The sequence below is a fragment of the Anopheles merus genome, chromosome X (assembly GCF_017562075.2).
Source record: "Anopheles merus strain MAF chromosome X, AmerM5.1, whole genome shotgun sequence".
NCBI classification, from domain to species: domain Eukaryota; kingdom Metazoa; phylum Arthropoda; class Insecta; order Diptera; family Culicidae; genus Anopheles; species Anopheles merus.
Window position 1 is genome coordinate 18,976,815 of NC_054081.1, and position 12,450 is coordinate 18,989,264.

At 49.5% G+C, this 12,450-nt stretch overlaps 1 protein-coding gene and 1 long non-coding RNA gene across 3 annotated transcripts; one reads left to right on the forward strand and one right to left on the reverse strand.

Annotated features, from left to right (window-relative positions):
- The first annotated feature begins 548 nt into the window (after positions 1 to 548).
- On the forward strand, positions 549 to 11,356 carry LOC121595686 (outer dynein arm-docking complex subunit 3). 2 transcript variants are annotated; one of them, XM_041919860.1, is made up of 3 exons: positions 549 to 612; positions 9,050 to 10,435; positions 10,518 to 11,356. In XM_041919860.1, the coding sequence occupies exons 2-3, from the start codon at positions 9,255 to 9,257 to the stop codon at positions 11,287 to 11,289; spliced, it is 1,953 nt and encodes a 650-aa protein (XP_041775794.1). In that variant the 5' UTR covers positions 549 to 612; positions 9,050 to 9,254; the 3' UTR covers positions 11,290 to 11,356. The 2 variants fall into 2 exon arrangements, with proteins under 2 accessions (XP_041775794.1, XP_041775786.1); XM_041919852.1 differs by lacking the exon at positions 549 to 612 and having other exon boundaries at positions 8,786 to 10,435.
- On the reverse strand, positions 4,103 to 6,165 carry LOC121595697. The gene is made up of 2 exons (XR_006005202.1): positions 5,962 to 6,165; positions 4,103 to 4,509 (listed from the first exon to the last, which is right to left on the reverse strand). It is a non-coding gene; the product is annotated as an uncharacterized LOC121595697 (long non-coding RNA).
- Positions 11,357 to 12,450: the final 1,094 nt, after the last annotated feature.

Here is a 12,450-nt window from a genome sequence, read left to right on the forward strand (position 1 = left end):
GGGGAGGAGAAAAGGGAATGGTTTTGGCCGAGCGAATGGGAAATTTTGTGCTCAATCTCGCCCCACTCGCCGTATCTGCATATCCCTGAGCGAGTCCGAGAAAAGTGCACACATTGGCATACACAGATACATTAAAGTGTGTGAGAGGGTTTGTTTCCTTCGAAGCATTGAAATCTATTGGTTTTTCGTTATTGAATTATTACAATGCGTGTTTTTTTTTTCTTTGGTAAAATCATAAAAGGATGTATACAAATAGAATAATATATACGTGATCAATTGATTAATAATATTATTTATTGATTAGTAAGTTCAGATTGAAGCAGATTCATGGCTTTAGATACTTTTCTTTTTTGTGTAACTCTGCTCAAATAAAATTTACGTAAAACTAATTGTGTGCTCCATCTCCAACCACACACACAAACACACATACACCAAACCCGGTTGCTAAGCTAAACGGGTGCCCTTCCCTTTTTTCTGTGTGCTGGGCTCGAGTCCATCCGAAACACTTAAACCGAAAACCGAGTGTCCGGGAGTCTGCGGTTGGGGCTATTGTGCTTTCGAGTGTGTGTTTCTCTGTGGCAGGCGCAAACTGGTGGAATGGTGGATACAACCGTACGTACTTGAAGAGTTTTTACCACACAACACAAAAAAGCATCCAATAACACACACACACACACACACACACACACACACACACACCACACACACACCACACACACACACACACACATACACACACACACTCCTATACATATCAAGCGTATAAGTTAAGAGCAACAGAGAAGGATAGAAGCGAAGAAAAAAGAACTGCAGCATATCACGCCAATAGTTGATTCGTGTCGTCCGGATTTCTTGTACCGTTTCTGCTTGTGTCTGTGCTGCTTGCTCTGTGTGTGACAAAACTGGATGGGTTCAGCTCGGGGAGGGGAGGTTTAGGGTGAAAGGGAAAGGGAACATGTATCCCCATTCACTGTCCATCTAGATTGTTTGTATGTGTATGAGTATGTTTGTGCGTGTGTGTGTGTGTGTGTGTGTGTGTGTGTGTGTGTGTGTGTGTGTGTGTGTGGAACCATCGTGTGGCCGCGAGCTCAGGATACCGCGAAGACGGCGCAATAGGAAGGGGCAAAGACATAAACGACGGCACAAGAAGGAGGCTGATGACGATGACGACGACGACGACAACGACGATGGGGCGGCTTGAAGTGGACAATCAAGCGAGAAAACCTGTTTTCGGTTCCGCCGCCGCCACCGCCAATCCCCAAACTCTACGTACGGACCACCAACCCGCCCGGTTGTGCGCGGTCTGAGAAAAAATATAGTCAGTGCGCGGGCAGGCGAGCGAATAAAAAAAGGGTCTCATAAGCAAAGTGAGCCTCGCTCGCTTCAAACTTTGCGCAGCAGTACCGCTACGGGCACTACGGGGCAAGGGTTGGTGTATGCTATACACACATTCCGGTCGCCAGGGATTTTCTCGCAAGGGCGTCGGCCCTCTCAGCGCACACTTCACCCCCACTGCGGGGCGAAACGCGAGCAAATCAAGCGAAGGGTTAAAATACATTCCGAGCAAACGGTGCTTGAAGGGAATTGTTTTTTTTTTTGTTGTTGTTTTTTTTCGGTGTGATCAATTAGCAAGTTTGCATGCGCAGTAGAAAGAAAAGCGCACGGTGCAAATGGAACGTTTGCATCATAAAGGATTCATGGTGGCACTTGGCCCACACCAATTAAGGCAATACAGTTTTTGGCATTAAATAGGATTTTAAGAACGCATTGAAGGTACAGCCACTACCGCTAACAAAACTGAGCACACTGTTTGGTGCCGTGACTAGGATACGGCCGAGGGATTTCTACACTGGACCGGTTTCTGTTTGAAGCCAGCGAGCTGAAATTTCAGCCTGTCATTGGAACAGTACTCATCATCCGGGTTGCATCCATTTGACAGGTCCGCCATGTTGGATTTCAGCATTTGTGTACAAACAAAGAAGCGTTTTGAAAATCGTTTTGTTTTCTTTTCTCTATTTGCAGTGAGTTATAGTAGTACTTTTATTAAACTGGAAAAATCTATTCAAACAATGTTTTTCCCTTCTTGACACAATCTTTATCGTTCAGAAAAAAACATAATCCTTCATTATTGGGCCTGCGACGAATCGGCGTTTATTTACATATTTTTCAAGTTGAAATAATCTACGCTGAAAATCTGAGGCTAGTTTTGTGTGTGGTTTGGCATGAAGTGTTGACATGAATTTAGCCGCCATAAGTGTCAAACTTCATATAGAAAAATAACTGGCCAGTATCTTAAAACCCTCGATTGATGGCAAAATCAATTGCGATTGCGAGGTGCTGCAAATTTTACCTAATTTTACTGCTATTCTGATCGGTAGCTGGTGCCGTGACCAGGATGTAGTTAATTAAAAACGCTTTCAAAACATCCGCACCGGCTTATTCGTTTGTAAAGCTTCAAACATCTTTATTGTATACATTCTCCGTCTTTCTCTCTCTCTCTCTCTCTCTCTCTCTCTCTCTCTCTCTCTCTCTCTCCCTCTCTCTCTCTCTCTCTCTTCTTTCTCTTTCTCTTTCTCTTTCTCTCTTTCTCTTTCTCTTTCTCTTTCCTCTTTCTCTTTTCCTCCCTCTTTCTCTTTCTCTTTCTCTCTCTCTCTCTCTCTCTCTCTCTCTCTCCCTCTCTCTCACACACACATACACAAACATACCCACATACGAATAAAATCATACGAATGTGTTCTATTTCATGACCAGGTAGTGTCGTTTTGCTAATTGAATGGCGACTAAAACAACAATCGTTCTATCATTTTTTTTTATATCAGCGTGAGTTTCTAAGTGGCACATTGATTTTTAACACAACAATTTGGCAGGCTGTGTTTATAATCGCTCAGGTTTTTTTCGTTTTTTTTTTTAATTTCTTTCTTTTATTTCTGTTCGAGCTTCTAACTAACAGCTTCTGTGCCGTGTTAAAATTATGAGCATTCGAGGAAAGTAAGCACCTTTAAAATAAATCCACTTACTTGGATAGGCTAGCCCCAGCACAAGACGAGAAGCTTCGCCTTGCCATTTAATTAAGCCGCTTTGGTGCCCAGACGTGCCCAGGCCGGTGTGAATCTTCCTTCGATGGTTTACAGCAGTCGGAAGTGATTTTCATTAAACAAGAAAAAAAACATCTAAGCGTCTCACCGTGTGTTTGCGTGTGCGTTACCAGGGTTTTACAGGCAACGAAGCAACTGCTCAACAGACGCACCCAGGGACATATGGGCTTACAAGGGCACACACACACACGCACACACACACAGTGAACGGCGCAGGACATTCCACCACTACTACTAGGGAAGAACAACGGACGACCCTTTTTCCCATTTCCGTGCGTGCTGGGACAGCAAAACACAAAGATACACCTGGGCCCGCATTTCACCCCAGATGGTTTGATCAGAAGAAGACACACACACACATACACGACGAACCTTTTCTTCGTCGTTTTCGTTTGCTGCATGTGCCATTGAGTGTCCTAGCCAGGATTCTTACGTTTCGATGCCTTCAAATGCATTTTAAAGAACGGGAAAACAAATAATTCGTTCGAGCTCGAACGCATACTTACCGGAGGCGCTACCGATGGAACCGCACAGCACGATGATGGCGAACAGGACGGTGCCGCTCGTGGTGCCCATTATCCTTCGCGAAGAGCTCCCCATTGCGGACGGGGGTTCTGTGAGTGCCACTGCCTTCCTGTTTCTTGTTGCCCGTCGTAGTTTGTTCCGCTTTTCTTTTCTCGCTTACCGCCGAAACGCGAAAGCCCGAACGGTTGACACGTGGAGCTCGGTCGCAGGGTTCGTCGCCGCAGCAAAGCGACACTGTCCAACACTGTGCTTTCCACGGGGTCGCAACGGGCACAGGAGGGAGGGTATGGGATCTAGATTAGGGCGCTTTTCCCTCTCTCCCTCGGCACACTCGCGACACAGAGAGAGAGGAGTTGACCGCTGGGATTGGGAATGGGAACGGCCTGCTCTAAATGCGGCCGCCCTTTGCGCAAGACACAAATACGGACGCGCGCACACCCCCACGGAGAGTCCTTTTTCCACCAAAAGCGGGGGATGGGGGGGCTCCCTCGCACTCCCTCGAATACTGCTGATCGGGCAGACGCACACTTTTTCTCTTTCGCTCTCTCTCTCTCTCTCATACACACGAAAATTAAAACCCCGTCGTTTCACCAACGACACCCACCGAGCGGTTTAATCCTGCGATCGTTTCTGCGTCGGTTAAACATTGCGCCGCGCTCGCCCAAACACACGCGCACTGCGCTGGGCCGGATCAAACCCTCCCCCGCCACAACACACACACACACACACACACACTAGCAGGCTAACGTGCACACATGCGCACGTGCACATACGCTCACAGGAGACACACGGGAAGTACGGAAATCAATCACTTTTTTTCTAAAAATCTAATTTGCTTTCACAATATTGTGTATGTTTGTTTTGTATCTCAATTTATTCGCTTTATTTCCTGTTTTGATTTGCAAAAAAAAAGAAGAATGAAGTAAAAACACAAATGTAATTAATTTGCGAAACAAACATAAAATTATTCCTCTGCGTTTCGTGGCAGCCGATCATTTTGATGTAAGTAAGTGTGCAATTGCCTCGCTGTTTCTCTGGCACCGCTTCGAAACAATCGTGCTTATGCTGCAACGGTTATTGTCAGCGCCACCTGGCGGTGAAGGCAAACGCGCACCACATCCTTCCAGCCGGATGGTGACTGTATTGAAGGAGTGTGCGTGTGTTTGTGTTTTTTTACTCCTTCTTTATGTTTTTCTATGACGATCACACACACAAACACACCCATTCGCACAAATACAAACACAGCCAGCAAAAGCTTTCACATTCATTTTTTAAATTACATTAAGCTAGCCCACAAATGCACACCTTGAAAGTGTGATATAAAGGCAAAAATTTAAGTAAGAGAAGAGAAAGTGCAGAGAGAAACAAATAAATAGAAGAATACTCATAAAAAAAAAAAACAAAAATAATAATCTCTCTCTCTCTCTCTCTCTCTCTCTCTCTCTCTTTTTCGCTCTTTTTGAACTAAAAAAAAAAAACAATAAACTACACATTTTTCGTAAACGAATACGGGTCACGCGCAAGGATATTACGCACACACGCAAAACACACCGATGACAAATACTTTAATCGAGAGGGAAGGGGGTATGCTTGGACACTTTTCCGTTTCAGGTATTATAAGGGATTTTGCCGAAAGGGCCCCATTCACTCCACGCGCACTCAATTCCATTATTCGTACGGATGTTTGTGGTTGACTGTCGATTTTTAGGAGGCCGATATGCTCGTGTATGTTCGGGTTGATTGAGGGAATGTGGAGCGCGCTGGAGCCTGCTGCCGCCGCCGCCACTGCTTTCAAATGTGTGTTTGTGGTAAAATTTCCTTCCTTTTTTCTCCTTACTCTTCTCCTTGCTTAAGCTCTTTTATGACACCGTTTTCTTCTCCGGGTTTCCTTTCCCAGCAATGGCATTATTTTATTAGCAATCACTCACGCGCACACACACACACAATAGCACGGCACAAAACACGGTGAAAGCCCAGGATTTGGTGATTTGATCGAAGATGCGAGTTTTTCTTTCTTTCGCGGCATGCCGCCGACGCCGGACGTTATTTTTCTTTTGCCGACAGTGGCTGTCGAAAGGATCATACGAAGTGGGCCGGTGTCTGCGTCAAGTTTTGTTTCAAATTTTCATACACATACACACACACACACACGCATTCGCAAGACAATTTTTCGCTGGTATATCCTTGCCGACACATCCTAGACGGATGTTTCATAGCACGATCACATGAAAAATAATACACACAACACACAACGCAACGTCCCATTCGCTGCTCGGCTTTCTGCTTGCGGAGGAGAAGGGCACGGGAAGGGCGAGTATTGATATTGTAAATAATATGTTACATGTAATTGATGTACAACGTTCCACCGCTCCCGGGCAGCACCTCTTCGCTTTCAGTCCTTGGTGCTGGTGCTAATTCTGGTACTGCTGCTAGGTATGCTCGTTCACTCGACACGGACGACGTACACGCACGTCCGCACGCCTCAACTGTACAAATCAAACTACTCGAACTGTGCTCGAATTTTGCTCGAGTGTTGGTATTGCCCTATGGCCAGCGTACCGTACGCGGTGATCCCACTGTTCCCGATAAACACACCAGACGCACACACTCGCGCACACTTGAGCGAACGCGTCGCTACAGCGGACGCGCTTGTTGCGAAGCGAAAGAGCGCGAGCATGCGAAAGAGAGCGCACGTTCGCTAGCAGGCTGCTTACGCACGGCGTGTGACGTGTGCGCAGATTCTGTTTCTACAAGTGTGCGTGTTTGAACTGCGCGCAGGTTCAAGATGGCGACGACCACCGAATTGCCCTGCAGCAGCCGCATAGCAAGTGCGCGAAAGAGAGACAGCGAGAGAGAAAGAGAGAGCGCGAGCGATGGAAAGAGAGTGAGAACGCGGCAGGATCCGTTGGAACCGAATCCGGAATTTCACAAGCCGTGGAGGCTTTTTCGAGCTGTGGATAAAATCTGCTCGAAACTAGGAATTAGAAAAAAAATAAAAATACACATCGTTCCATTATTTCTCTAGTTGATAATGAATGAGTGATGCTTTTTTATTTTATTTCTTTCAGCAAAGTACCATGGTTTATTTTAAGCTTTATTTAAATGTTCGCTTGTGCAGGATCAAACGGCCCGTAAACCTGAGCTGGCGTACCAACAAGAGTGACTGAGCACGATTGCAGTGCGAGCGAGAAAGCGCTCGATAAATCGTCATTACATGCACACACATACACACACCCGTGCACACAGCAACCTCACAAGCCAGAGCAAAACGACTAATCAGAATGATGGCGTAGAGTGCGCTATACCGCAGGGTTTCACAATTTTCTGAAAACCCGTAACCGAAATCGAGCAGTGAGACACAACCACCACTACCACCATCAACACCACCTTGCAAACAATCTCTCTGGCTGCTTGTCTCGTTCGTTCTTTCGACCGTGCCCGCTTAAATGCCGCTTCCTTTCAGCGCGCGCACTCAACGGCAGCCCCTTTCGTCGTTCGCCTTTAGGGGTCGATGGCAGTAACCGCGGTGGTTTAGTTTTTTTTTTCTTCTTCTCCGTCCTGAGCCTGCTACCCACCAAGCGAAATTCTACGGGAAATCATTCCATCTCGCTCGCTCCCATTTCGGAACGGCGCACGTTCGCGCATTGTCTCGCCATGGTACCGCGTGCGCCTCAACAGAACCAAAGCAAAAAAAACAGGCTCTTTTTTCCTTTTTCCAGTGCGTGTTTTGTGTGTGCGAGTCTCGAATATATTGGAGCATGAACATTTTGGCTTTGCTCTCATCGCAAGCTCGATCGTTGCGCTCTGCGTCCCCGCTCCCTCGCGCTCCGGATGCTGATGGATAAGTCTATCTCATTCTGCCCTGCGCTACATGTTGAAATAGTGTGCGAACGGTGGTGGTAGCACACAGCACGACAGCAAGCTTGTGTTGTTTTCTTGTTTGATATTCCATTCTTTTTGGTCTATACATTTTTTACATTTCTAGGTTATGTCCGTCCGTTCGTCCGTTTTGGGCAGCTTAGGTGGTGCGTTTGATATAGGGGTGGGTTATATATGTCTGCAGTTTTTCAATGGTTGCAATGGGATGGATTTACTGGCATACTCTCCCTTGCAAGCTTTGCACTCTTCGAGGATCTTGAAATACCGAATCCTGTCGGAAAACCGCTTTCGATTTTGGGAAAAATTACCGATGAAGGAGAATCAAAATGGTCCAGATTTTAATTGCAGCAAATTGAGAAGACACCTTGAGACCAACGCCAGCCATCTTTTGGAGTTCGCAAACTGCTACATTAACGATTGAGATTGTTGTCGGCCATCAACAACTTCGGATGGTCCACCGACGAAATCGTCCAGCATCCTGGGTTGGCATCTTTAGAATGTTCGTTCCCGTACAACAATGTGGGAATGTTTACTGCAGCGCCTGGGGGGAGTCAGTGCTGGACCCATTGGCAGAACTCATTCGGTCAGCACAAATGTGCTCGGATGCTTACTTCATGTTTACAATTTACGTGCGGAACAAAATTCCTCCCGACCCCTGTGCTCTGTACCGAATCCAGCCACTGGTAATTAAAACCACACGGTCGAAATCCGAATAGACCTGGACCACCGCCAGCGTTTGATATTGTTTCCAAACTCAATGTCAGAAAAAGTCAACAATCTCGAAGAAGCTGCTGACGAGAGGATCTTAGCAAGGCGACAAAGAGATTGTGTTATTCTCGTCGTCTCAGCAATTTCAACCGAATGTTGTTCCTTCTTGGAGAGAATTTATATAGGGCTCGAGGGCTGGTTGTGCAGTAGTTTTAGAATCTAGATGAACAGAACATTACAATCCCTTGAAGGCCCTTTTCCCAGCTCAAGATCGGCATTTATCCGTACTTAGAATGGGATCGACCGATGCAGAGCATAATAACCCACAACCCGGGACATGAACGCGTGCCCAGGCGCACCAAGAGTCAGCTTCGCGGCACGCCAAGACGGGCGGTAATCGAGTTGCTCTACTAGCCTAGGCTTTGTGCCTCGGAGACGAGATCCATTTTTGTAGTGGCGGATAACAGGTTTTCCAAGCGGGTCATACTATCGGCAGCACCTTATTTTTGGAAGAGGGTAAGGGGCTAACCCTAAGCCCTCCGAACGGCCGGCGCAGTTAAATGTCCAGATGGATGTAAAATGAATAGAGCAAACTAGAGAGAACGAGAGAGAGCCGAAAACTCTGTGTGCTACAGAATGAACTCTCATCCGCTGAGCCGTTAAAAACGGGAGAATGAACCATTGCTGCTTAATCGAGCAGAAATCGAGCAGTTTGAAAAGACTGCTGAGTTGTAAGTTGCGATGAAGTTTGGTGTTGGAATTCTAGGGACGCGTTGCAAAACGCGTTGATGAGAAAGGATTTGAAGTTTGGTTGTTATTTCCATTCCGTTTTCAATGCCCAGAAATGAACACGCCCAACAGCCGTAACCATGCGAACCTTTCCTAGGCAACCGAGAGGTAGCAAACGACCCTGAACAGCTCCTGAGCTGTTGGATCGATATCGGCTGAGCAGTGGGGCCAGCTGCCGACGGTTTCATCGTCACAAACCGTCGTTCCGTCGTGTGTAGACCATCATCGCGGGCGTGTTCATCCACCAAGCGACCCATCATGTCGACGCCGAAACCGATCCTGAATGCAGAAAATCTCGCCCTCACCAACAAGCGCATCGGCGAGCTGAAGAAGAAGGTGATGCTGGCCGAGGGCCAGAAGAAAGCGTACACCGAGGAGTGGAACGACAAGAAGAAGGCCCAGAACGACCGGATGGCCGAGCTGCGGAAGGAGGTGCGGGACCTCACGAACAAGCTGTCCTACCTGCACAACCCGACCAGCGCCAAGGCGCAGAAGAACGTGCAGGAGATCAAGCGGCGCGTACCGTTGCCGCCTGGTGCCAAGTCGGTCGCGGACGCGCTCCGCATCGTCGACCTCAAGGTGATCGATCTGCACAAGCAGACGGACGTGGCCGAGGACCGGATGCGGAAGCGGGAGCGCCACTTCAAGCAGCTGGTCGAGCAGTACCAGGCGCTGGTCGGCTACCGGGACGCCAAGTGCGACGGCTCGAACCCGCCCGAAACGATCGAGGAGGACGCGAACCGGAAGCTGATCACACGGCTGGAGAACGAGATCCACCGCACGACGGTGCAGTGGATGGAGGCGGAGCACATCCGGAAGAAGTACCGCGGCATCAAGTCTTCGCTGATGCGCGACGCGGAAAAGTTCGAAAGCTCACTGTTGGAGCTGGAGCAGGCGATCACCGAGCAGCAGGCAGAGATCAACAAGCTCGAGGAGGTGCACAAGGAGGCGGTCCAAATGCGGGACAGCACCAAGACGATACTGCAGCGGCAGGAGCAGACGACGCACTACTCGAACAAGGCGCGGGAAAAACAGGCACAAGACTTCCGCCGCCAGGTGGAGGAGCGGAAGCTCGAGCTGGAGCGGCTGGAGCGGAAGATCTTCTCGTCGGGCAAGACACTCATCCACCAGGAGAGCATCCTGTCCGGCTCGGGCGAGCACGGTCGGGGCGGCGAGGGCGGAGACGACGGGAGCAGCCTGCACGACAAGGACGGCGCTTCCGAGATGGAGCAGAAGTTCAAGAAGCTGATGCAGGCAACCGGGGTCAGTGCGGCGGGCGAGGTGGTGGATCGGTTCCTGGCCCAGCGGGAAGCGTCCGCCCGCCTCACGTACCTGCGGACGGTGACGGAGAACGAGAAGAAGCAGCTGGAGGCGCAGCGCGAGCTGATGAAGGCCCAGCTGGACGCGTTCAAGTTTGCCGACGTGAAGGACAGCGATGTGTAAGTGTTTGCCGGTTTTCCGTACGCCCCGGGGCATAATGTGTATCCTTTTTTTTTCATATCCTCTTTGTCTCAACCGCAGCAACCAGGAGGAGCTGGAAAAGATCAAGAACTCGATCGAGGAGCAGAAGCAGCGGAGGGAAGAGTGCGACAAGGCGATTGAGTACACGCGCAACGTGTTTGACACGATCAAGGATGCGCTGATCGAGCTGCTGCTGAAGCTGCGCGAGATCGAGGAAAGCCTCGACACGGCCTCGCCGTACGGCCGCCGGACGCCGCTGAAGCCGGCCGAGCTGAAGGACATCACCTCCGGGAAGCTGGCGGTCGAGGAGCTGGGCAATCTGCTCGAGGAGCGCATCAAGCTCGGCCTGATCGCGAGCGGCCAGCTGACGGCAGACGCCGACAGCGGCCTGTCCGAAGACGAGGGTGAGACGGACCGACCGGTACCGGCCGGGGTTACCGTGTCGCCGACCGGTACGTCGACCATCACTCCAGCGCCGGCCACGCCGACCGCACTGCAGCAGCTGTCGCCGGGTCCGGGCGTTGCAGCCGCAGCGGCGTCGTCGGCAGCACCAGCATCGGCCACCGGAAGTAGCAGCGCGCTGTCCACCTCGTCGCCGGCGGAGGATCGCGAAAAGCCACCGGCCTACCCGCCGGTGTACATGAACCTGATCGCGGGCCGCACCACCACCCAGATCTCGTCCACCTCACCCGGCCAGGGCACGACCGTGGTGCTGTCGGACGACGAGGGCGACGTGCCGTCCCGCAGTTACCTCAAGCGACAGGCGAACATGATCATTGAGGCCAAGTCGCGGCGCAAAGGCTTCCGGATGCCGGTACCGAAGCGACGCTAAGACGGCGACTCGTTTTCGGACTTCTTTTGATGCTCAAAAACGATCCAGGCAAAATCAATAAATAAATAATCGCGCACGTGTGCTGTTTCGTTTGGCTAGTATTATTTTCTCGTTTTCTTATATTTCTTCTTTTCTTTGTCGACTTTTCGATTCACCATTTATCTTGTTCGCGGGTTTAACATACATACATACATTCATACATAAATTACATTTGCTTCCTAGCTGTTCCGGCTTGCCACAAACGATTGGTTCGCCGTCGTCACGCTTTTAAGCGGATTATCTATGTACACACACACACACACGCATCTCACTCCCTCTTCCCCACCCACACTTTCTACAACTTAACAACTAATTGACAGTCGATTTTCGAACCTCCATCTACACAGCAGGTGGATGGCGGGGGTGCTGGAAAACGCGCATTGACTAATCCCTGTGTAAAGTGTTGCGATTGCCTCCCGCTACTGCTGCTATCCGAGTTTTCCCCCTTTTCCCCTCCCCTGCCATACCAGTGCCCCGTCACTTTGGTTTTTCGGCTTGCCCTATTTCCATCCTCTGTTTACGCGCCGCCCGCGCCGCACCACGCAACAGCATCAACATCCGTGTCTGCTCTCTTTGTTTCGTTATTTGTCTAGCTTATTTATGCATAAATATGCCTTTTCCTCCATTTAAAAAAAGACCTATCGGTGGTTCAGTGCGACAGGCACGAGGGTGTGGCGGGATGGGCAAATAAAAAGGATTCTTTTTCGGAGCAAACCGATACCACTTCAAACGATGAAAAAAAAATTCTCCGGAAAGATGGTTCGCACACGCCAGACTCGTTAGCGCAGAACTCGCCTATTATTAGCGACCAATGTACTAACCCGGTTTATCGTCCTATACAATAGCGCGCTTTCCACTGTTTGGCTTGGGAGGGGAAGGGGGTCAGGAATGATACCGTTTTCAACCCCCTCCTCCTAGGCTGGCCGTAGCTTTTCCACGCAAGCTGTTAGTTATCACCGTTATCACATCTCATTGGCAGTGTTGGTGTGTGAGGATACGCGTTTTAATGGTGCGGTGTACGAGTGTGGTAGGTGGGTAAATGGACACAGTCACCCCTAATTTCACCCCCACCGACCCCACTGGATTTCAGTTCAGTGTTCGTATCGGGGTGGGGATAATGTC